We start from the raw sequence: 25,222 nt of genomic DNA on the forward strand, positions 1-25,222 counted from the left end.
CCTCTGAGATTAAAGCCTGGCCTTCGGGTTTTGTGCCACCACTGAGTTCCAGGCAAAGGAAAAACGTGAAGGAAGACCAGAAAGACCTACAGGAGCTTCATGAACACCAATATGACATCACAGGCCGAAGCCTGAGCATAGAGGGCACCTTTCCAACAGGGTTCAGCTTGTTGCTGTTCCTTTTCACAAATACTACTGCTTGCCCAGCCTATCTCACCTTGTCTCACACAGCATCTTTGTATTCCGCATTGTTGCCTAAATAGCACCCCCAATGACTTCACAGAAGTTGTCTCAGGCAAGGATTTGGAGCCAAACTTTATTCACTCCCCTAGGTAGATCATGTTATGCTGTGCATGCAAAATCTGTGACTAAAGGTGCAATTGTGAGCAATTGTTTTGCCCTTTCTTTTCCCTCCCTTCTGGTGGTAGTTCATTGCAGAGCACATTTCCCAATCACATTGCCTATGTTGACTGGAAATCCAGTGGAATATGCTGAAAGGTTTATGAGTAAATGGTTTACTCCCTCTGGTATAATCTGCCTCAGTTCCAACCTGTCAAAATGACTTTCTCCAGGTACTGCCAGGATTTAGGCAGACTGCAAAAGGTATTAAGTGGTGTATTTGCAAATGGGCCAAATGCACTTCCTCATAAATATTTTGGCACATTCAGTCTGATAAAACAAGAACAATGCAATTATGTCAGGAAAGAGGTGCATGGTAATTTCTCAGGTTCTATCATAGTAATATGATCCCACATTAAGGCCTACTTCTCACAAACAGCAGGTGAAGAAGTAAATCTGTTACTGGACTGTTCCACTACATATTGCAGTCGTGAACATACATTGCTATCAGGAACAAGAAATATGCATATAGAGTCAAGGGGCTGAAGGCCACAAGAAAAAAAGGAAAGAACATTCTAGCCCTGGCCCACTGTAAAACCCTTAAGTACCTAAGAAGAGGCCTTCTGGATTAGGCCAAAGGCCCATCTGTTCCAGCATCCTGTTGTCATAGTAACCAGCCAGATGCCTATGGGAAGCTTGTGTGAAGGACCTCATTAGTGTCTCCCTGCAACTGGTATTCAGAGACATACTGCTTCCAAGAATGGATGTAGATCATAGCCACAATGACTGGCAACCACTGGCAGCCTTATCTTCTATAAATTTGTCTAACCTTCTTTTAAGTCGGTGGTTTTTGTTACACCTTGTGGGAGCCAATTCTGAAGTTTAACTGTGTTATGTGTGAAGGAGTCCTTCCTTTTATCTGTCCTGAATCTTCCAACATTCAGCTTCATTGATTTCTAAAATTATGAGAGGGAGGGAGTTTTTCTCCTGCATTTTGTTTCCCCTTGTCATTCCAGAAGCATAAAGTTAATTCAGTCTATTCCAAGCCTAGCAAAAGAACTGGAGTGTGATGTTCTTAAGGCCCTGCACATGTTGTAAACAACCCCTGAAGGTCAACAGCAGTTCATCTTTCTTTTCGTTATGACACATTCAGGCCCTCTTTCTGGCAAATATTTCTATATTCCAATGACTGGGTGTATTTCTGCTTCACAGTGGCACCTGCTTTCTTCCGCTCTGGTTCCGAAGTGTTGGTGACACATGTCACCAGATCCTTGTCTTATTATATCTGCGACCAGGAGCTCCAGGCACAAAATATTTTCAGAGGAAAGAAATATCCATGTCCTTGAAGGAGAGCTTTCAAACCCCTCATTTAATTTGAGAGTGGCAGAGATGGCTTGCACAATTAGGGCGGGGGTGGAGAACTGTGTGACTCATCCCACTTCCTCAGTTTTCAAGCTAGTGAATGTTACTCTGCCTAAGACCTGTGAAATTCTGTGCAGGGTGGCTGCTTGCATGAGCCCATTATTAAGGACATCTGGGAAGACGTGTAAGTTTGAAAGGGCTGTAGATCAGCCGTCACACACATGCTTTGTGTGCAAAAGGTCCAAGGTTCAATTCTCTTTATCTGGGCTTTGCCAAATACAACGTGCAGCTGACGTGAGCCCAAGAAATTGGGTAGTACGTGGCATAGTGCAATTGCTCTGGTTGTCTCGCCCTAAAACCACCCAGGATGGTCTGTAATGATAGAGCTGCAGTGTGATCTTGCCCTGTTGTAAAAATGCAGCAGTTACAGTAAAGTCTGACGTTTCTTGGGTGTGAATGCACAACCCGCCCTTCAGTGCTTAATGGCACATTTATTAAGGAGGGGTGGGAAAACAGAATTGCCATTTTATTGTCAGCACATTTCTGTCATTAACTTAAAAAAAAATTATGGGTTTGTGTCATCGACTCTTAAACTGACCATTTTCCCCCTCAATGGAATGATAAAAAGAAAAACAACAACAATCCTCTCTGGTGCAGAGAATTTATGGGATAAGTTTTGTCTAGAAGGGATTATTTTGAAAGAAGGAAAGAAACTGGTGCATTGCAAATTGCCAGAAACACGGGATGTAGAGGGACATTGCCAAGTAATCTTACTGAAAAAATAAAAATAAGAGAGAGAGACAGGATGTTTAAGTTACAGGTAGATAGCTGTGTTGGTGTGCCGTAGTCGAAACAAAATAAAAAAATTCCTTCCAGTAGCACCTTAGAGATACAGTACTTCTTCAGTATCTGAAGAAGTGTGCATGAACATGAAAGCTCATACCAATAACAAACTTAGTTGGTCTCTAAGGTGCTACTGGAAGAAATTTTTAAAGGATGTTTAAGGACTCTCTTACTCAGTGATCTGTCTGATGCCAAGGCAACTGGTTAAGAAAATGCAGGAATAGGTCCACACCAAAAATGGAGAGTGAGTTGGACCAGATCACCATCACTAAAGCATTTCCTAGTATAATTCATTAGCTCCCTCAAACAAAAATATGACATATTTGGGGGGTGAGATGGAATTAGATGCTTGCAAGATCACTGTGGGTTAGACTTGCACAACCATGACCTGCCAAGCTGAACACAGCTCACTGATGTGCAAGCAGATTCAATAAGCTTCTTTTTGTTCCTGTCTGCTTGGAGCCTGGCCTCACTGTTGTGGGAGTGGACAGGAAGAAAGCTGGAAAACCACAGCCTTCGCCTAGTGGGCTGTGTTCTTCTTGGAGGGTCACATATTGTGTATGCTTTCTGTGGAGACACAGAAACTGTAAAAACCAATTTCTGTGTCTACTCTGAAAGGCATGCTTAATTTCTACACTGATCTGCTCTCTAGTTGTACTTTAACGACATGCACAGCTTATTCAGTCTTGTTTTTCCCTTGACCTTAACCCAGCAAGCTACAGTAAAGAAAAACAAATGTCAGGGCAGAAAAATGTTTGGGCAGAATGAATAATGGCTAGAGGCAGAGGTGCGATATGACCAGGAGGCTTTAGGAATACAGAAGAATATCCGATAAGTGATGAGCTGACACAAGAAGTGAAATCCTTAATCGTTTTTCTATCTCATCATGGCTTTGGTCAATAAAGGCCAGATCTACATCATTATCCATGCTATTCTGACATTTGTCGCTGACATTTTATACCACTCAGGTATCATCAGACTCTAAACTAAACCAAATCTATATTAACTTTTGTTGTCGTTCAGTTGTGTCCAACTCTTCGTGACCCCATGGACCAGAGCACGCCAGGCACGCCTATCTTTCACTGCCTCCCGCAGTTTGGCCAAACTCATGCTAGTCGCTTCAAGAACACTGTCCAACCATCTCATCCTCTGTCGTCCCCTTCTCCTTGTGCCCTCCATCTTTCCCAACATCAGGGTCTTTTCTAGGGAGTCTTCTCTTCTCATATTCACTGCAAGATGTTAAGTCATTCAATGTTCCAGAGGATCACTGGCGTAGGAAGCCGCTTGGGCACCCGGGGCAGCAAACATTATGGCACCCGGGGGTGGGGCGTTGCTACATAGCACGCATGTGCAGCGTCGCTACGTACGACACATGCGCTGTACATAGCAATGCCGCACATGCGCACTATGTAGCGGGTTGCCGGCACCGTACAGATGGTGCTGGGATCCTCTGCTCGCAGCTGCAGCCGTGAATGGAGGATCCTCTACATGCGGCTGCAGCCACGAGCAGAGGATACCAGCACCGTCCGTATGGCGCTGGAGTGCCGGCGGCGGCAAACCGCATGCCTTGTCACCCCTGAAGACGTGGCACCAGGAGTGCACCGCACCCCCCGCACCCCATTGCTATGCCACGGCAGAGGATTGATCGTGGACTTAGGAGCAATACATTCAGTTCCCAAAGGATGCTGGTAGAAGCTCTGCATATATATCAACTGCCAGGAAATCAGGCAACTCTGTGTAAAATTAATTTTAAATTCACAGCTCTGTTCTGAAGAACACAAATTGCAGTGAGTACAATATAAGCATTGCATGGAGGGGAAACATGCAACATTTCTACTATTGTATAGTTTACTAAATGTATTGTGAAATAGCTATTAGCTGTTTACAGCCTCATTCCCACCCCTCCTAAAAATAAAAGATATATATATATATATATATATATATATATATATATATATATAATGAAGATCTGTTTTTAACCTGCTTACCTAGCTTTTTTTTATGACCACGATCAATTCCGTTGTGGAGATGGTGTCCTCTGTGTGTCGTTGCTTCCTGTGTGACTGCATTTTGGCACCTAAGGGCTGATTTGCCTTCTTTCAAACAAGTAGTCTTCAGTGTTTTTACAACAGTAGTGATGGCTACAGAAACTTATAGCTCTTGCACTTCTTGTCTTGGGAGGGATGGACAAAACAAAACAAACTGAAAATAATACTACAATGAATGGTAAAATGATGAAAAAAAGGTCTACAGCACAAAGAACAGTGTGAAAAGGAAGACAAGCTTAAATATTGTTGTGTAAGAAAGGGATGAAAATAATACAAGGATGAGAATCAGTAAAATGATAGGCTGGAACATCTGGGAAGGTACAAAGACAAGATAATGCTACATTAATAAAACAATAAACAACAAATTTCCAGAGAGTGAAAAATCAGTTTCTGGAAACTAGACCTGCAAAGATACTGTATGCTTGGGCTGACTAGTTTTAGCAGATCAATTTTCGAAAGATTGCTTTTATCTTGGAAACAAATTCTCATCAATGGTATTCTGAAGTTGACTATATTGCCTTAGATCTGCGATTACATCAAAATTGTCTCATGAAAATGCTGCCATGATTTTATTTGGTTTTCCTCTTGCCAGTCTGTGAAATTTTATTTCACTTTTCATTTCCGTCCACTTGCAATAGGCAGCATCTGTTGCGTCTATGATTTACTGACAGGAAAGGTTAAAACCACATCTATTCATTAAACATTAAAGTCAGGACAAATTCAAACCTTGGCAAGCTGTTGATTTTTTGGGTGCATTGAGTCTAAATTTGCAACCTCCTACCATGCACATTAGGGACACGGGGGCCTTGTGGGTTAAACCACAGAGCCTAGGGCTTGCTAATCAGAAGGTCGGCGGTTTGAATCCCCACGACAGGGTGAGCTCCTGTTGCTCGGTCCCAGCTCCTGCCCACCTAGCAGTTCGGAAGCACATCAAAGTGCAAGTAGATAAATAGGTACCGCTCCAGGGGGAAGGTAAACGGCGTTTCTGTGCGCTGCTCTGGTTCGCCAGAAGCAGCTTAGTCATGCTGGCCACATGACCCGGAAGCTGTACCCCAGCTCCCTCGGCCAGTAACGTGAGATGAACGCCGCAACCCCAGAGTTGGCCATGACTGGACATAATGGTCCCTTTACCTTTTACCATGCATATTATGTAGTATATGACCAGAGAAGCATGCATGTGCATCTGTACTCCCTGGCACATAATTCTCATGGATTTTTCTACCATTTCTGAAGGGGAAAATATACACATGCATTTGTCTCTCACCTCACAAGTTTTATCTTAAGAAGGCATTGCCCCGCCACATACAAGAGCATTATAGCTGATAACAGCCTCGGCCAGCCCTAATTTTTAAAACCTTCACACTTAATGTAGAAATAAACCCTGTAGCTTTGACAAAGCAGAGGCACATTGCAATACATGATTTAGATTATTAACCTTGCATTCCAATGAATTATAAGATGCAGGGTTAGGTTTCAGAAACGAGTGCATGGGCTTCTGCAAGAGACTCCAAGGCAATTCCAGCTATTTCACAAATGTGAGGCTTTTTAAAGGTCAAATTGCCACATGGGGAGGCAATGATTTTCAGGCAATGGGGAGGAGGTCAAAGTGAATGGTGAAGAGAAAGTTAATCCTGCTCACTTGCAATCTCTTCCCTAAAAATGTAGCAACTGGAGCAATTAGGATTTTTTTTTAAAAAAAACCCTCATACTGGAGCCATTGCGGGCTTTTTTTTTCAAGCATAACTGATCTGTGATGAGAGAAAACATAGGGAGCAACCTTCTCTCCCCAACTGTGACTCCCACCCCCCTGAAAAAAGTCCCTCTGCACAGCCAGAAAGCTTTAAAAGTACTTTCATTGATACTTGTGATTTTTTGTTTTAAGAAGTCTATTAGCTGTGCTGAGCGGTTAGGGTAAGGAGAGGCATGGCAAGTGAGGACAGGAACTCATGGGCTTGACTGGGAGGCTGAAGGGGATTGTAGCTATATTATGAGCTAGATGTTCCCTGCACCTGGATTACAATTTGTGGGGAGAGTCTTCTGCCAACCTCCACAATATATTTGGCATGTCTTGTAAAGCTGAATATTTTGCTCTTGTAGCCCTAGTGCTCGCTCCAGGTTGGTTTGTTAATTTTTTGTGGGGGCACAGGAAACAGCAGCAGCACTCTCACTGCGAGACTACCTTCTCTTTTCTGCAATAAGGTGCTGGTGGCTCCCCCTTGCCAATACCACATGATTGCTTGCCAGGGTGGAAGCCAGCAAGCAAACAGGTAGTGGCAGCCGTTCTCTTGCCCCTTTGGGCAAGAGAGCCAGAGGAGCAGAAGCCATGGGGGGGGGAGGTATTGGCAATGGGTCCATGTGATTGCCAGTGCTGATGCCAGCCCCGCACAGTTTTAAGAATCCAATACAGTGGGACCTCAGTTGTTGAACGTAATCCATTCCAGAAGACCGTTCAACTTCCGAAATGTTCAACAACCAAGGTGCAATGGGCAGTCGGAAGATTCAATTGAGAAAAGCACCTCAGAAGCCAGTCGACTTCCAAGCCATGTTCAAAAGTGCAAGCAATAACTTCTGAGTTTTCAGCATTTGAAAACCGAAACGTTTGGCTTCCGAGACTCTCAAAAACCGAGGTTCCACTGTATTGTGATTGGGTTGCAAACGTTAATCTGGCAAATTTACAATTAAGCCAGAGAAATGTAAAAGGAAGACTATTATATAAGAATTTTAAGAAAATGTGGCTCAAATATCCATGGCGTCTTGGGCTGAGTTTTTTTTTTTTTTTTTTACCTGGATGGCTTAATAGGTAAAAATCTACCTGACTCACTGACAAAGGTTCATCTGTACTTCGGTCATCCGAAGTCTTCGGAACTTCTAGTCTGTCAATAAAGGTCTGGAGCTCTTTTCTGAACGCCTTCATCTGGGCATTTATCCGGTAAAGAAGTTCATGCTCCCGTATCCGACTGCCATCATCTTCATCATCCATAAGTCCAAACAGGTCCCCATTTGCCACATAAACTCTTGCCTCTGTTATTATGGTGCTTGTGTCTGAAATCAGGCGGTCTATTGTCTTGCCCAGGCGTTCCGCCTCACAGCGGATGTCCTTCATTTGCTGCCGGTCGGTGAAGCTTTTCTGCCACCCTGCCGGCGTTGGGTAGAAGCTTCTTGTTGGGGTCAGGCAACGTATGTTGCGGACCTCCTCCGAGTCACTTTCCCCACCAATGGGCCCCTCGCGTTTGCGGTGTGGGGGCCGAGAGTCATCATCACTTTCTTTTTTCCCTGCATCACTTTCAGCATCGCTGTCTCTGGGGCTGCCCCGGATCCCCAGATGAGAGGCCAGGTCATAGCGCTGCATGTTGGACATCAAGACTCTGTTCTCGTACTGGAGCTGCATGACTTTTCCACTGAGGTCATTGATCTGCATGCGAGCAGCTTTGAGCTCTTCTTGCAGTGCATCCATCTTGACACTGTCGTAGTGCCTCGAACTGTCGTGAGCCCCACTCTTGTATTTGTATTTGTTCAGCTCTGTCGTGATGCGCTTGTTTTGTTCTTCTACATCAGCCAAGTTCCTCCTCAGCAATTCAGTTTCGTCCTCAACTAGCTGAAGATGCTGACGTAATTCCGAGAGGGATTCGTTCTGCTCCCCCATGAGGGGGTTGGCTGCCCCTGAAAAATCATCCCCTCTTAAGTCATCCAGCTCTGCTTTCAGCCCTCTGTTTTCCACTTCCAGCTCCACTATTTTCCTTCCCAGAATATTGGCTTCTTCTTCTACTAATCTCAGGCGGAGCTTGAGTTCTGATTCTCTTGTGGTAGGTGGGCCTCCTGCTTCCCCTTTGGGTAAGGGGCTGTCTAGGTCACCATAAAACGACCGATACTTCTGCAGGTCATGTTCAAACCTGTCCTTTTCCTTGTCTATTTTGGCCAGCTTCTTCCTCATCAGAGCAGCTTCCTCTTTGACAAACTGCAACTGGCATTTCAGATCTTCACTGTCCTCCTTTCAAAAAGAAAAGGTTATTCAACAGTTACTTCATGCGTGTAAGCCAAAACACCACTTGGCAATTCAACAAAAGAAAATACTGAAGTGTAGAATACTGGCCCTCAAAGAACATAGTGGGAGTCTTCCCGCCCTACATTCATTTCAACAGAGGCAAGCCTCCATTTGACCAATATTTCAATTACGAAAACATCTGTGCTGTGCCATAAGAGCAAAATCTGATGCTACATCTAAAGGAGATTCAGGAACTTTATTCATAGATAAAGCTTAGCTAAAAAAAATACAATTAAAAAAATATTTGTGTTCGATGCATTCACACATTTTTTTTTAATGTGTAGGGGTTTATCTACAATACATTGATCTGTTTAAGTGCCCCTGAGGAATAGCTGAGATTCTGACCAAGGGATTCTTACTCCTGGCATTATAAAATGAAGGGCAATGTTACCCTACAAGGAATAGTTTGTGACATTTATTGCCATATAATTAGTGAAATAAGTAGTGATCTATGTTTATCACCATTATAGCCACTCAACAGTAGTCCAGACTTTGCACTTTAGGTGTACAGATACTGACAATTAATTATAATTAATATTTGGGCCGTGTTCTAGCAAACAAGTGCCACCAAAACAGCAGATTTCCTATGCTTAACTAAGGAAACACTTGCACTCATGGATCTTTGCATTCCATACCCAGTACGGTGTATTGGTTGGAGTGTAAGACTAGGAGCTGGGAGACCAGGGTTCAATTTCTCAACCAGCCATGAAGCCCATTGAGTGACCTTGTGCCAGCTACTGGCTCTTAGCCTAACCTACCACACTAGGTTATTGTGAGGATAAAATGGGGAGGGGGAGAAGTATATATGCCAGCTTGAGCTCCTGGGAGAAAAGGTGGGGTAGAAAAGCCATAAGCTAGACCATAGAATAGGCAGGTACATTTGAGCTCACCTCGGTGGGTGTCTGCTGTGACTTTTTCTCTGATTTCTGCAGGTCCTTGCTTCCCCTTCTTTTCGTTGACTGCTATAAAAGAAAGATCAGGGGCAGGACAGATGTAGTCAACAGATGCATAAAAAGTGTACACAATGCAAATCCATTAAAGCATCATTTGAAACAGACAAAACTTCCGGCTATTTTTTTCATAATATTTGTGGCTCCACAATCCAGAGGTGTTTACCTTGGAACAATACAAGGATAATGTCATACAAAACAATACCATTCTGTAATTATTATTTTTAATAAATTAAATATTCAAAGTAATATCAAAAACAAATGATTTAAAAACAAATAAACTACCCCTCCCCTTTAAAATCAACATGGAAATCTTGTAGTTTAAAAGAGATCTATAGGCTTTCAAATCTTTTTTTCACCACACCAGAGGTAGATGAGGATGCTGCTATTCCCTGCAGTTCTGCATCGCTGAGTTGACAAATGCTGTTTACACTTTCCCAATGTGCCCTACATCTTTATGAATACTGAGGACCAGAGCTTTGTGAAAAACATTTTATGACAAGTTAATAGCCTCTTTTGCCTGCCTAATGCATAGGTTACCAAATAGGAAAACCTTTTTTATCCTTCCATTGAATATGAAGCATACCGGAGTTATCTTAGTATGCAATATACTAATCTTTCAGTAGAACACCTAGCAATTTACCACTTTCCTCTATCTTCTTTTTAAAAAATCAAATGCATGCAGTTTAAGTTGCTTTTAGTATCATGTTGCTACTGAAAAACACAGCAAAATAAAGCCATGTGCGACTCAAATTAGCCATAGTACTTGCATTTATATGAACTTAGGGGTATCATCCATTTTACATTATCACATTGAGGCAATCCTGGAACAAAGGAAATATTCATCCTTGCTGGTCAGAAATGGGAACTGCCAGTCACACTGCAAGTTATGGGAACAGGACCAGCACAACCATGCCCCCTTCCCCAACTTCAGAATATGCCATTTGGGAACTTCCCACTGGGCTCTGCTAGCAGAGATACCACCTATCTGTTGGGAGGGCAGAAAGGAGAGATCAATTCAGTCAAGAGTGCTGACACCTCCCTGCAATCCACACACACATCCAGCCTGGCGTAAAACCCAATGAAATATAAGAGCTCAACTTAGTGAATACTCTAGGCATGGACTTAGTATGGATCTAACCCAATGCACATTTTGATAGAGCAAAAAGCAGAATACTGTTCTTCTTTCTCTTACCCATTCTCATCTCTGAACATTTTCAGTGCAGAAAGAGGCCCTGGTGCACTGACACTGTTATAATCATTACAATGACTCATATTATCGAGGATGCAAACTGCTGATATCTGTTCAAATTAAAGGTGTAGTCAAACCTCTAGCATGGTATTTTTCTGGTAACTGAGCTTCCAGAACAGTCTCTATCAGCCAGGCTTTAAATGAACCTAAGTCTCTCTTTATTCTAGGCAAGCAGAATGGCAGCATGTGCTCAGCGAATACCTCCTAAGCTTGATGGCCAGCGATCTGAAACCTAAAGCAGGGAAGTCATCAGAGACAAGTTTCAACTAAAAATATATCTCAGGCTTCTCTAAATGACAACTATCATGGATTTAGCATTTCATTATAATTCAAGACAAGGGGGGGGGGACCTCAAATCTAAATGGGTGGTTCAGATGTTAGTAAATAGTTCCATCTAGGGTTGGTGTAGGGAACCACTGGCACTCCAGATGTTGCTGAACTACAGTTCCCATCATCCATTGGCCCTGCTTGCTAAGGCTGTATGGAAGAAGTGATATCTGATCTCACAGAACCACAGATCCAGCCAAAATTTCCTATAGAGCTGCTTCCTATGAGGGGAACAGTGAAACAGCTGTAGCTTGTGCATATTAACAGTGGGTAAGCACAGCCATACTTGTAGATACACTTGGTCAGCCATTACTTCCACCATAGCCCCTGGATCTTTTTTCAGCACCATTTGAAACAGCTGTAAATGTTTCCTAAAGGATAGAGGCTTGATGCTCCTACCAGGTGTAACTATAGTAGGCTTCTCATATATTAGGAAGAACCAACAAAAAACAAAAAAATAGAACAATTTCCCACCTTTATAATTTCGAAGCATGGCATATTCTCTCATACTCACAAATTAGTGAGAGTTTACCAAAGTTTACCTTTGGTACATAACACCGGTCTTGAAAGACCATGTTTCCAAGCACAATTCAAAGTGTTGGTGCTGACCTTTAAAGCCCTAAACGGCCTCGGCCCAGTATACCTGAAGGAGCATCTCCACCCCCATCGTTCGGCCTGGACACTGAGGTCCAACTCTGAGGGCCTTCTAGCAGTTCTCCCACTGCGAGAAGCCAAGTTACAGGGAACCAGGCAGAGGGCCTTCTCAGTAGTGGCTCCCATCCTGTGGAATGCTCTCCCACCAGATGTCAAAGGAATAAACAACTATCTGATGTTTAGAAGACATCTGAAGGCAGCCCTGTTTAGGGAAGTTTTTTTAATGGCTGATGTTTTAATGTATTTTTAATTTACTGTTGGAAGCTGCCCAGAGTGGCTGGGGAGACCCAGCCAGATGGGCGGGGTATAAGTAATAAATTATTATTAAATTATTGTTATTATTACCTCCTCAGCTCTTAATAAACTCAGAGAAAATTTCAGTTTGATTTTTGAAGTCAACGGACTTCATAGATGGTAAGTTTATGTGCAACAGGTGTGCAGCTGGTCCCTATTTCTTGGTTAGGATCCATGTGTGTCCTGCTAAGGCTGCACTTTTGCTTTAGGGATATCTCAGCATTTCTAAGCTTTAAATGGGAATATGTTGCTTCTGGGGAAAGGTGCCATTAATTCCCCAGCTACGGGTGCTGCAGCTGTACAAACTGTAGCTGCATAAATAATAATGATCAGTAAGAAAATTGACCTTTCAAATGTTCCTGCTAGGTTGTGACACAAAAACTAGTGCTCAGCCTGCAAAGGAGGGGCTTGTTCTTCATGGTCATGGTATAAAATCCAGCATTGCTACTAGCCTCACAATTCCCATAAGGCCTCTATGTCAAAGTGTGGTGCTTTGCCCTGCTTTGGCAAAGAGTAATGGTGGTTTTCCTTGTTTTAGCCTTTTAATTATAAATATATATTTTACTAAAACAAGATTATCAAAAAGGGGGGGGGAGTAAGGAGGGATAAACATGACAAAGTTCCTAGAAGTAAAATTCATTTCCCTTCCCTGTTTAAGTCCCAACATTTTAATCTAAAAGCCGGCAGAGCACTGAAATGCCAGAGAATGATGATGACCTTTCTCCCCATCTCAGTCTCTATAGCAGCCTTCCTCTCTCTCTCCCCTCTTGGGCATGTAGCCCTGGTTACTATCGCAGTTCAGGAATTCAAGCTTGCATAGCAAGATCAAGTCTGAGCTGATATTTCTCTGACACAGGCTCACAGACAACACTTTCACACAGAGATTGTCTCTCAAAACACATCCATGAGAAAACAGCACAGTTCACATTGTTCACTAAACTCACTTCGCTGGTTACACAATGGTTTTACGCTGGAGACTTTGATTCTCTGTTGAACGGCTTAATACAAAGTACCATCTGGGATCTCTCACAACCAGCCTAGACTCAAGCCAACCCCCTAGAAAAACCAGGTGCCAGTTTCAAAAGCAGGCATGTAACAGACTGATGACAACAAGCCTTGAGGATAACAAGCCCTGGCAGTGAAACCAATGAGACATTATATCCTTATTTACTTTAATCTTCTTTGCAAGTCCCTTCTTTGCAAGCTTTTTATTTATTCCCTGTCGTGCAGTTGTTGAAAGCCTCATAAAAATTGCCTTGCTACATGGAGTGCCGAAAGTGGGGGGGTATTTTTTCTTTCACTGACCCATGCACCACAGTACAGTGGTACCTCTGGTTACGTACTTAATTTTTTCCAGAGGTCCGTTCTTAACCTGAAGCACCACTTTAGCTAATGGGGCCTCCCGCTGCCGCTGCGCTGCCAGAGCACGATTTCTGTTCTTATCCTGAAGCAAAGTTCTTAACCTGAAGCGCTATTTCTGGGTTAGCGGAGTCTGTAACCTGAAGTGTCTGTAACCCGAGGTACCACTGTATTGTCCTTCCACACATATCTGTCTGAACAGGTGATCGGGGCTACTCATCATCTCATCACAGTCTCAGAGTATCTCTGCCATGAAGATGCTGCAGGCTCAAAAGTTCCTACTTGTTGAGATAATCTTTTTTCAGTTTCATCTGATTATCTGAGATTCTTTAAATGAAGATGCTGGGGATTGAGCAGGCTAATGATACATTATACGCAAATATCTGAAACAGAAAGAAAGGAAAATAGGGGGGGAAGCAGCTTGGTAGAGCAGAGTTTGTTGTGGAGAAGAAGGAAGAGGAGGAGTACCACTTTTGCTCTAAAGTTTATTTATTTTTTAATAGTTTTTATTGGTTTTTTGATATATACATCCTTTATGAAATATCTCTCTAATAATTTTCCATTTTTTCCTGCCCCCCATCCCCTGGACTTCCCTCATACCTCCACTTCGTTTTACTTTCAATTTATTCATCTTGCACATTGTTTCCCCAATTAATTCCTAATACCTTTACATCTATTTTTTACCATATACATTTGTGAATGTTTACTCAAACCCTGCCAATGAGTCCAACTCTTTGCTCTCATGTTTAGAGGTGTTTAGGTAAATATGTACCTACAGTTCTCCAAACAATCCAGCTGGGCTTTGAGGTCAGTTGGTGAGGACCTTTTGACGGTACCATAATTGACAGAGAAAGAAAAATAGTCATTGACTCTGCAGACAACGCCTTGTCTGCATTAACAGCTGTGGAATTCTATCCCCATGAAGTTGGTTGCCTCCTGATCTGTTCAGTTCCAGTGGCAACTGAAAACTCCCCCACCTCCTGCAGCCCTTTGGATATTAATATGTCCGGATCGAAGGCCTGTAATACATTTTTAAAAACCAGAATCCATAAAAAGTATTCATTTTATCTGTTTATATTCATTTGTTGCAACCTGCTCCAAGATCATACATGATGGGGGGTAGGCTATAAATCTTATATATAATAAAAACAGAATACAATACGTGCATAGAACATGGGAAAGAGAGTATGGTAGGAGAGGTCATTTGAAGTGCCACAGCAGCCAGCAGGGAAATATTTAAGCACCTCACCATCACTTTTCAGTTCAAAACACCCCCTCCCAATGCTGCTTTTCTTAAAAACACATAAACAGCCTGTTATATGCATTTCCATAAAACATGTGGTTAGGCCCTTCCACGTGCAAGGAAACAGTGGCGTAGCAAGGGAGGGGCGATGAGGGTAGGGCGCCCTGTGTTCCAGGGGAGGGGTGACACTCGGCGGCCCCTCCCACCACTCTCCAAGCCGAGCCCTGCTGCCTGGCACCCCGTCCGTGCTGCTTTACGGATGGCCAGGGCAGCCCCACGAGCCGCCGGTCGCTCGGCAGCTCACTCAGCCGCTGCGAGCTGGGAGCTGGCCTGGATGGACTGTGCATGCCCATTCCGGGCATGCGCAGTCCATCTGAATCACAATAGAAAAGAAAAATGTCAAACCAACTACTTGGCTGTTATGCCACCCATGAAGTTACTTATGAGTACTAGAAAGCTGTATAAGAAATGCATAGCACCCCAAGCGATGAAGTAATATTCTTCCTCTTATTATGGAACCTCATGGGGTCCGTCATTCTGAATGAGGGTGTTAACAAGGGTGATTCCTCCAGCACCAAGGGGCAGCTTATCTGCAACCACATCCCTTGTTCCCCAAAACGGGATTACAATATAGTAGTGTAAGGATTCTCCAAAAGCCCAAGGTGAGATCCACTGCACACACTTTCTAATCCACCCAGGATGCCGATGGCTGGCTTCTCACTGAAACATGACAGGAATATATGAAGAAGCTGCTTTATTCAGAGTCAGACCGCTGGCTCATCTAGCTCAGTATTGTCTTTACAGAGAAGTGGCTCTCCCAAGATTTCAGAAAGGGGGTGTTTTCATAGCTCTGCATGAAGATGTCGGAGGTAGAAACTTGGAACATCTGTGTGCAAGGCATGTCAATTGCAGGTCTTACTCACTGTCATCAACTTCAACATCATACCCAAACATATTATGGAAATGGCTTTTTCTGTATTCTGTCACAGAAAAACAAAAACTGAGCATTCAGTTCCTCCAACCCCCCCCCCCCAGGTATTGCTAGTTTCAAGGTAAAACTTTGGTTTTAATTTTCAGTGTGTGTTGTAGTTCGAGCATTGTTTACCTCTTATCATTCATAGGCTACCTGTTGACACTGCTATCAAGAGAGGTGCAAACAGATCTATTGACTATTCACTAGTTTTTTGCCAAAGAACTTAATTGAAGCAGATGAACTGGTAAGCAAAAAGAGCTCAAAACTCTGCCACTTCGTTGCTATTATCAAAATCCAACAGCTGTGATTCAACGGCAAGTTATTGAGCAATCAAGAGATGACTGAAATTCCCCCAAATCTGGATTCACAATACTATTCATGATTTTTAAATACATCAAGGATAGTAATATTTTCTTTTCTTTTTTTCATAACATCCATATACCGGTATGTCTTGACTATTCTGGGTGAAAAATTTAGTGTTTGAGCCTGTCTCTTAAATTTCACAAAACATAACTGAATCACCATAACAAAGATAACAGTCAAAGAAATAGATCTCTGGTGAAATATGAATCCCATGTGGGACTTGTCAGAGCAAATGCTGAAGCAAATAATGCAAGAAAGATTTTCAGGCGTTTTATCCAGGCAGAAGCAAGTAAGAGAAGTCAACTGCAGTTGTTAGTTACTGTATGATCCACATCTAAAGAGGCAAACTGCTATTCAAAGGCTGGATTTCATGACTCACAGGGAAAGCAACATGCGGTTATTCAGTAAAACAGCAACTACATGCAAAACCGGCTTGAAACCTCTTCGTGTTTCAAACAATGTAGACATTTTATTGCAGTTTGAATGAAATGCAGTGGCTCAGCAACCAAACCAACAGAAATGAGTTCACTTGCATGACAGACATCTCTCCCACAAAATGAGCAACTAGAAAAGATTGGACATTCAAAAGAAGCAGGATAGCAAAGCTGGACTCTGTATGCAGGTTGCCCTCTTTCCATTAAGCACACCGACTGCTATTTAAACAATTATGAAATTCAGGGTGGAGGAAGAACTTGCCATATTCCCCTATTCCCAAAAGAAAGGGGTGAGTACTGACCTCTTTCATCTTGTCAAGTTCATTCTGCAGAGCCTGCTTAGCAATCTCTACTTCTATTAGCTTCTGTCTTAACTTGTCATTTTCATCTTCTGTGGTGGTGCGTTTTTCTTCCACATTTTCCAGCTCATGGTGAAGTCTCACTGAGACATCCTTCGCAACCTAAATGCAACAGTATTTAAAACTTCAAATAAGCAGAAAGTCATATTTATAGCAGGAATATGTTATATGAGTAGTTTGCCAACAAAAACTGAGTTGGTATAGATAATTCTGAAGCTAGACTAGCATTCTGACCAGTTAGGAGGTATATTTCCACTAAATATTCCTAATGGTAAGAGTTGTGTGACAGTGGAACAAATTGTATCACAAGGTGGTGGGATCTCCTGAGTATTTAAGCAGAGGCTGAGCAACTGTCTGTCAGGTTTGTTGTAGTTGTATCCTGCACTGGAGATCCTGCATTGAATCTGGGGTTCAACCACATTATCTCTAGATTCTCTTCCAATTCTATTAGTTACATAGAATCATAGAATTGCAGAGTTGGAAGGGACCACGAGGTTCAATTCCATTAGAAGTTGAATAAATTACTCTCCCCACCAAGGAGCCTAACTGGGGCTTAGTTCATGCAGTCCAATATACTCCTGATTATTACATGGCTAAGACGTGACTGGAACTCCCACATCAAATACCATCTCTCTCCATTAGAAGACTAGGCACAGCCCAACCAAAAGCTCGATTTGAACCTGGGAGTCTTAGTTACATTCACTTTTCTCAGTGGAAAAATCTCCTTGACACTAACATGAAAACTGGGGCTGTACCCCTTGGTTGATGAATCTAGTAATGCCTTAGAAATCAAGGTTACAGATTTTAATTACGCAGGTGAAATTTTCACTGGTATGTCTGAGTAGGGCACAAATTGTTTGAAAAGTGTGTGGCTTCTGTATGTCACTGTAAAAGGGAATACAATGAAAAATACCGGTACTTAATATGCCTTTTACTTCTAATAATGAGTGACTGTTCATTAAATTGTAAGTCACCTGTTTCCCAAATTTACAGGCTTTGTCACTTTACACATTTACGTGGATTTTTCTCACATCTTATCTTCATACCTTGAAAGATCAGATTAGGTTAACAGATATGAAGATAAAAAGCTGAAGATATGACAAAAAACTGAATATATTATAAAACAGTTCATGTGGTACTTTAAAATTGTAAAAACAAGTAGATAAGGAACTATTAGACATCTTGGTGTAGACTTGGTATAACAACCATTAAAAGTAAAAATCTGTAAGATCCAATTTCATCTATTGGTACACAGCTCTATCTATTAACATTCAACTAGCCTTTTAAACATTTTGTTTAGCATGCTATTATATTAACAGTTTGATATCTTCTCAAAAGCAACAATCACTTTCAATAGCCTTTCCCCCAAAACAAGCCTACATAAGATTGTGGCTTTAATCTTAGTTTCCCCTAGTTACAGCAAGTCAAAGGAAAAATGATTGGCTGGAAGCAACCCAGAAACCTCCTATTTACCAGAAAGCAGCAGAAGAGAATGACTCACTCGTTCTTACGGGAAACATAATTGTCTATGAAATACGGTTAATTAGAATACAGATTGTCTTTCAATATAGGGATGAGAAAAGGTAGAAAACATACCACTGAAAATTTTAATATGGAAAGACAATACAAATTTGGCTAACTAGTCATAATGTAGGAGGAAACGATCTAGGCCTCTAACATAATTATATTATGTTGCAGTTTCTTTAAATCAAATCTGATTGCATCATCAAGGTTTGCATCACATATTTGTGAGATATATTGTAGTGATGGTAGTGTATCAACTACAAGGTTGGACCCTTTTGTCTTCGAGACACATTTGCCCATTCAAATGGCCTCTGTAGAGCCTTGGGTAGCTTTATACAGAGGTCAATGAAACAATTGTCAAAGCAACAAAGCAACTTCTTAGCCTAAGTGTTCTTCCCCTCACCAGCTCCCTCCACCATTTGCCAACTTCTGGCCCCATGGTACCTTTAGGTCTTGCTCCAAGCTACGTAGAAGTTCTCCATCAATCTCCCCAGTTTGTGCGTAGCGGAGCTTCTTGCGCTCTGCTTTTCGAAGGCGATACTGGAGGATCCTGCAATTTTTATTGGCCCTCTCCAATTCATGGCGCATTTCCTGCAGTTGGCAGGCATCCTCTTCAAAGAAGCTGTCCCTCATCTCATCCATCTCAGTCCTTAGCTCGTCTATCTCATTCTGACACCCATTCAGACAGGACAGACAGAAATCCACCATATAAGGTTAGTTCACATAAATTAAAGTAATAACACCTTTAGTGCTATTACTAAAAGCAATAACAAACAGCAACTTTGGGTAATCTACACATTTTAGACAGATGTATCCATTGCTATCTTATGCCTGCTCCCATAAAAGCTCTCATATGCCAACATGTGTATCGGTAGGGAATCCATAAATCATAAGTAAATGGTACTTATCCAGTGTGAGCAGCAACAAGAAGTAAACAGAGCTGTATCTACCACTAGATACTCAGTATACCTACTAAAAAGTAATGGCCCTAATATAGCGAAGTCCATTCATTTCAATGGGTTTACTCTGAGTATGACTAACATTGGTTACAACCCATTGTCTCCCCACTGTTTGAACTTATCAGCTCTACAATGGCAAAGCAAGAGGCATGTTGGTCTTCCCCATCTTATCACCACATAGTCATTCCTGATATGATAGTATGCAACTCCTGAGTATTTATCTACTAACTGTAAAGTGTAACTGTAATCTTAAGGAGACCTAGCATGCAATCCCTTCCCTAACAGGTGAAACAAATGGTAGCAGGAAAGAGCCATCTGATCTGAAAAGAGTAATTACTTTAAACATTTCCCTTATGTAAAGAAGACGCATTTGCACATGGCAAAATTTGGACTGCTTCACACATGAGAGGGGAAGAATGAACATGGATGCTCATGGTTTGGCAGGTCAGCCATGGATGCTCTGTAGGGTCTGGCTGGGAAACTACTATATTCTGACTGCTATTCCAAAAAGCTGAATTTATCAAATGCATGCAATCCAATGTTTGATCAGGGGTAGCACAGGAGGAGAACTAGAGCCTGCCATCTCAGAAATGCAGCAGAATATAAACATTTTCCTTTCTGATGGGAGTGGGTGGAATGTAGCAGCTGCTCAAATTTGTGTCAAAATATGTCTCCTCCCCATTTTGTGTCTCCTCCCCATTTTGAAACCAGAAGGTTTAGCCTCTATTGATCAATTGCTTTGTCTTCTACAAGTGGGGTTCTCCAGTTGAATTTCCCACTCTGGGCTTTTAGCCCCCCCCCCCTTCTGCTCACCTTGAGGGTCTCATTCTCCTCCAGCAGTTTCTCCATCTCTTCCTGCAGCTCTTGCTGCTGCTGAGGGTTGAAGCTCAAGGCGCCTCCGGCGGCTCGGCTGCGCCCATTGCCCTCTTCCGCCCCAGCCAGTGCCATTGTTGACGGGGTCGACGAGGCAGGCTGAGGCTGAGTGGCGGCCGCGTCTTCGCCGTTCCCCGGGCTGCTGCCTTTGCTTTGCATTTGGGCCGCTGCCAGCCCCTTCCTGAGGTGGAACTGGATGAGCTCACTTTGCAGGCATCCTTCCTTCCAGTAGCCGCCGCCCTTCGCTGCCGCGCAAGAGGCCGGAGGAGCCGGGGCTGCGTCCCCTCCGCCCTTCGGTAGAGGCCTGCCCGCTTTCCCTCGGCTCCAGCTCTTGGGTGGCGGCTGTGAGAGCGCGAAGGGGCCCTCCCTTTCCCCCTCCTCTCCAGCCGGCGTCTGCGGCTGCTCTCCGGCTCCGAGAGAGGCAAGCTCGGGGTCTCTGGGAGGCGCCTCTCGCTTGTCAGCCGCAGGCCTCGGCGCTGCCTTCGGGCAACCTCCTGCTGGGACCAGGGGCGTGGCGGCTTGAACTTCAGCACCATCCCCGGCCTGGACAGCTCCCAGCGGCGCCGCGCTCCTCGCTAGCGCAGGCTGTGCGGACGCCTTGTCCCCTCCCACTCCGCCTCCCTTCGCCCGGCCCGCTTTCTGCCCGGGCGGCGGCGGCTGCTGCTGCGGTGGCGGCGGCGGCTGCCGGGCGGAGCTTGCTTTGGAGGCAGCGGCTGCAGCAGCCGTCGCGGAGCGGGGTGAGCTAGCAGCCGGGGAGGCCTGGCGGACGGGGGAATCCTTGGGTCTGCCTGGAGAGGATGCTCGCTGCTGCTGCTGCTGCTTGTTTCGGCTGCTGCTCCCCTCTGGATGCAGGCGAGGAGAGGCGGTAGCAGCAGCGCCTCCGCTAGGCGGCTGGCTCATGGCTGATGCTATCTCCCAGGCGTCGCAGAAAGGTCCGGCCCCGCAAGGGTCATCGTCCCTCCCTAGCTGCCCTTCGAGCTGGGGAAAGAGGCACACACAGAGCGGTCGTAAATGACTCAGCAGCGCATCACCAAGCCAGCCTGCTCGCCACAATGGGAACCGTGTGCCTCCAAGAAAGAGGGCGGAGTTGGAAGCGTTTGCGAAAAGTCTCAGGCGCAAAAAGTACCGCGCTCTCCTCCAAGGCAGACCTGGGGGGTTGCTTTGAGAGCACTACAGCTTTGCAGAAAAAAAACATTTGATATTCCGGGGAGGGGAGCCTTTTCTACTGCTAATTTTCTGGTTCCAAACGCTCAAAATCACCTCATCCGGAGTATTCCTAATCACTTGCTCCTAAGTACTTCTGGAGGCCAGTGGGGCTGGTTCCATACAGTCGTTTTAAAATGGGTCATCCAGCCTTTCCCATCCCAAATTCCATGCTTACTTTTACCACACTTTGTGCTAGTTATTCCACAACTCTGCAAAAGGGGTAATGAAAGGTTCTGGGTAGCATACTATCAAACTAGTACACTATCAAACTAGTGTACTATCAAACCATACAAACAAGCTGGGTGTTCACTGGGTGAGCTTTGGCCTTGTTCTGATTGGCTGACACAAGTTTGTGTGCCCATTCAACGCTGAACAACAGGCCTTGTACACCCCACCATTATTTCACTTTATAGTGGCTATCCCCTTTACCCTGAGCCCCAATTATAAATGTGGGTATCTATGGCTGCAATCCTATACACAATTGCCTAGGAAGAAGACATGGACCAGATTTCACTGTATGTTTGTTCACATTCATCCCTGTCTAACCCTATCTTACTCCCCTCCCTCTACTATCTCCCCTGCAAATTTAAATTGCAGGCCACTTCCTTTGTAGCTTCTGTATTACTCCAGGTACGTTGGTGGTAAATAATAAGGGAACAGTCAAAAACATTAAGATGCAGAACTACTGCTGAAGCCACACAGGGTTTGAATCTGTACATGGGAGCCAATCCATCCAAAATATACTCTTGACTCCTTCAAAAGAAGAAATAGTCCAGCCCTGTGTACCTGAAGGAGTGTCTCCACTCCCATTGTTCGGCCCACTGTTCAACACTGAGATCCAACGAGGTTACAGGGAACCAGGCATAGGGCCTTCTCACTATTTGACTTTTAGAAGACATCTGAAGGCAGCTCAGTATAGGGAAGTTTCTAATGTTTGACGTTTTACTGTGGTTCTATAATTTGCTGGAAGCTGCCCAGAGTGGCTGGGGCAACGCAGTCAGATGGGTGGGATATAATTATTATTATAATATTATAATTATTATTGAGAACCTCTGGACTTGGAACTCAAAACCAGGATCTTCAAGGTGAGAATGAAAACATGTTCCAAGTTACAACTAAAACATACTTATAATCATGTGAAACAAATCTAGTTATTCAGTAAAGCACTTTAATTTCTTCCTCCTCTACCCTATCCAACCCAACACACACTTTTGTATTTCTTTTTTGTTCCCCAAGTGTAGGGAATTTTATTAGAATTGCTGAACTTCCCTTCTAACTTCCAGCTCTGTACATTCAAACGCTAAAGACTATTTTTCTACAAAGGGTGTGTTTTAGCTGAAATACAGACACTTTTGTATTTCTAATCTACATTTTTAAATGGAAAGAATGGGCAAAATATATAGTAGAATGGTAGATCTCAAAGTTATTCTTAATCCAGAAAAGTATAACCTCAATATACAATATTAATCTCAACAGCACCTTATGACAATTATGACAAACTGAGCATAATAATATATATGTGCATGAAGAGAGAGGGTGACCAAGAAAGTTTTACATGAGACGTTGAAATAGACAAGGTCTGTTGCCAGATTTTAGCAGTCTATAAAGTTATATGCCAGAAAAACACTACATTATCTAATTATTTGCTTAGCTGCCAGTGCTGCAGATTCTTATTTTAGATGAAGTACTTAAAAGAAGTGAAACATTATTAATTTATTATAATGCAGGCAACTACAATATATCAAATGGGAGAACATCAGTCCACCACCCGCATTTTATTAGAGTAAATAAAATAAAATAGACACCTTCTGAATTCTAGAATTCCCAAGTGTAGATGGGATTGCAGTCTAAATTAGTAAATGTTTTACATATATCTATTACTATTATTACATCCAAATTCTATTACCCTAAAGTCTGCAGGTTACCAAATGTTAGCAATTATTTGAAATATCTCTTTCTCAAACACTTCATCTTCAATCTGAAATTCAAATTGGTTTTACTGAATGAAACTTCAGATTCTCAAAACAAAGCAAATGCCAAAACACTACACAATAACTAACCTTCAAGAGTTTGGATATACCTATAGGGACATATATATACATATATAAAAACCTACAGTCCTTCACATTAACAACCTTCTCCCACCTCCAAGTTGCATTGCAGCCGAATCATCACTTTTACCAAGGAACTGCCAAGGACATCCTATGACCTCCTTCAAGCCTTCAGTTGCAGCAGCGTTTGATACCTCTCTATACAAACTTCATAACTCATTTATAAATAAATAAAGCTACAATCAAAACCAAGAATCACCCCCCCCCCAAATCTCTGGGACATCGTCACGTGGTTATCAGGTGGCAGAAAGTTGCGCCTCTGCAGATTTCCATGGTAAAGTGGGGGGGAGGGAGAGAGAGAGAGAGAGAAAGAAAGAAACAAAGAAGGAATTCCATACTTCACCATTTAGCATAGACTACCTTGAAAACACCCAGCAGCTCAGAGACGGCTCTATTTATTCACCGCCCGCCGCCCGCTCCCCTTCTCAGCAACGGTCTATTTCCAGTGCGTCGAGATTTCGAAGCTCTTTTTGAACTTCTATCCAGGTTTAAACAGGCGGAGAGTTTGCACGGGCGCTCTCTACAAAGGATCAAGGGCTTTGTTAAGCTGCCCTGCTGTGCGATTGCCCTTTTCTTTGCGAACAATGGCTCCCGCCGGCATCAGCGTTACTTACCCCCCACTTGGTGTCCTCTTAGGCTGGCTAAACTGCCCACGCCCACGGATGCACGAGGTACCAAGCGGAGCCAGAGCTGCTCGGGGTAATGCAGCAATATTCATGAGCTGACCTCATAGGGCCCCGGAAAGGGAGAGCGGGTGGGGGGTGGAGAGAGAGAGAGAGAGCCACGCCCGGGCAGGCCTCGGGGCTCCACTGCACCTCGTATTATCGGCACAGGGTAGAATTGGATTACAGCTCTCCGGGTAGGAAGGACACAAAAGACATGGGAAGTTTCCCTTCGAAATTGAGCCCAGTCGATTCTGATCAAATATTTATTCTTCTTTGAAGTCCGGATGTGCGGACTGCACAGTGATGTTAGGCGCTTTTTGATGTTGCAGCAGCAGCAGCAGCAGCAGCATAATGACAACTGGGCTCTCCTTTGTTCTTTGGCTCCAGTGGCTGTTTGACTTGCATTTCAGTCAGTCTCAAGGAATCGGAGACAAAGAAAGACTATAACCATGTTGCTCCGCTGCCTGTGGATTCGCTTTTGTGAAAACTTAAAAAGGCAGACTATCGCGAGTAAAGGCCTAATACTGTTTACCAAATGTGGTTTTAATTATTTGATGGAAATTTACATTGAATTCTCTTGTAGTTTCAAAGCTATGTATGCATGTGTTAGGGTCCAGAGATATCTCTTTCTTTAAAGGCGATCAAATCCTCTAAAATATGAATTGTTTCTTGCCTCATGAAATCACCAATAGTAGATCCTGCATATTCTGTACAACACAATTTTCTTCTATCTATTGTATAATTCTTATACATCTTCTAAAAAATAATAATAATGCTGAATGTGGCTGGGCCAAACTTCAGTGCATAAAGTTTTGTCTATTTTTGTGTAGTGTCATCAGTGGACAGTAAACTCCAGTACACACAAATGTAAACAGGTACCTGATAGTTTAGGATTAGAGGACTAAAATCTTTTCTGTCTGGTGAATCAAACTGGTAGTCATTAAGATTGTCAACCTGATGAGGAATTTCACTTTGGGTGATCTTTGGCTTGGGTAGTAGATGGTTATATGGAATAAAGGAACACAAAAGAGAAAGGGCTTTT

The 25,222-nt window shown here is 43.2% G+C and overlaps 1 protein-coding gene across 3 annotated transcripts; it reads right to left on the minus strand.

Annotated features, from left to right (window-relative positions):
- Positions 1-4,537: 4,537 nt before the first annotated feature.
- SOGA3 (SOGA family member 3) lies at positions 4,538-24,256 on the minus strand. Of its 3 annotated transcripts, none has more exons than XM_033143747.1 (7): positions 24,130-24,256; positions 20,139-21,176; positions 18,811-19,035; positions 16,786-16,944; positions 9,525-9,596; positions 7,414-8,580; positions 4,538-4,902 (listed from the first exon to the last, which is right to left on the minus strand). In XM_033143747.1, exons 2-7 carry the CDS (start codon positions 21,096-21,098, stop codon positions 4,792-4,794), a joined length of 2,694 nt encoding a protein of 897 aa, XP_032999638.1. In that variant the 5' UTR covers positions 21,099-21,176; positions 24,130-24,256; the 3' UTR covers positions 4,538-4,791. The 3 variants fall into 3 exon arrangements, with proteins under 3 accessions (XP_032999638.1, XP_032999635.1, XP_032999637.1); XM_033143744.1 differs by having other exon boundaries at positions 7,405-8,580; XM_033143746.1 differs by lacking the exon at positions 24,130-24,256 and having other exon boundaries at positions 7,405-8,580; positions 20,139-21,268.
- Between the last annotated feature and the right edge of the window lie 966 nt (positions 24,257-25,222).

The sequence above is a fragment of the Lacerta agilis genome, chromosome 3 (genome assembly GCF_009819535.1).
Source record: "Lacerta agilis isolate rLacAgi1 chromosome 3, rLacAgi1.pri, whole genome shotgun sequence".
NCBI classification, from domain to species: Eukaryota; Metazoa; Chordata; class Lepidosauria; order Squamata; family Lacertidae; genus Lacerta; species Lacerta agilis.

What these genes read in the sequence shown, in the direction of transcription:
- SOGA3 (XM_033143744.1), bottom strand. Translation starts at nt 21,098, where the DNA reads ATGAGCCAGCCGCCTAGCGGAGGCGCTGCTGCTACCGCCTCTCCTCGC. An exon ending in AACTTGACAAGATGAAAGAG is followed by an intron (nt 9,597 to 16,785) that starts GTCAGTACTCAC and finishes TTTCTTTTATAG; the next exon opens with CAGTCAACGAAAAGAAGGGG. An exon ending in AACCTTTGTCAGTGAGTCAG is followed by an intron (nt 4,903 to 7,404) that starts GTAGATTTTTAC and finishes GTACCTTCCCAG; the next exon opens with ATGTTCCAGCCTATCATTTT.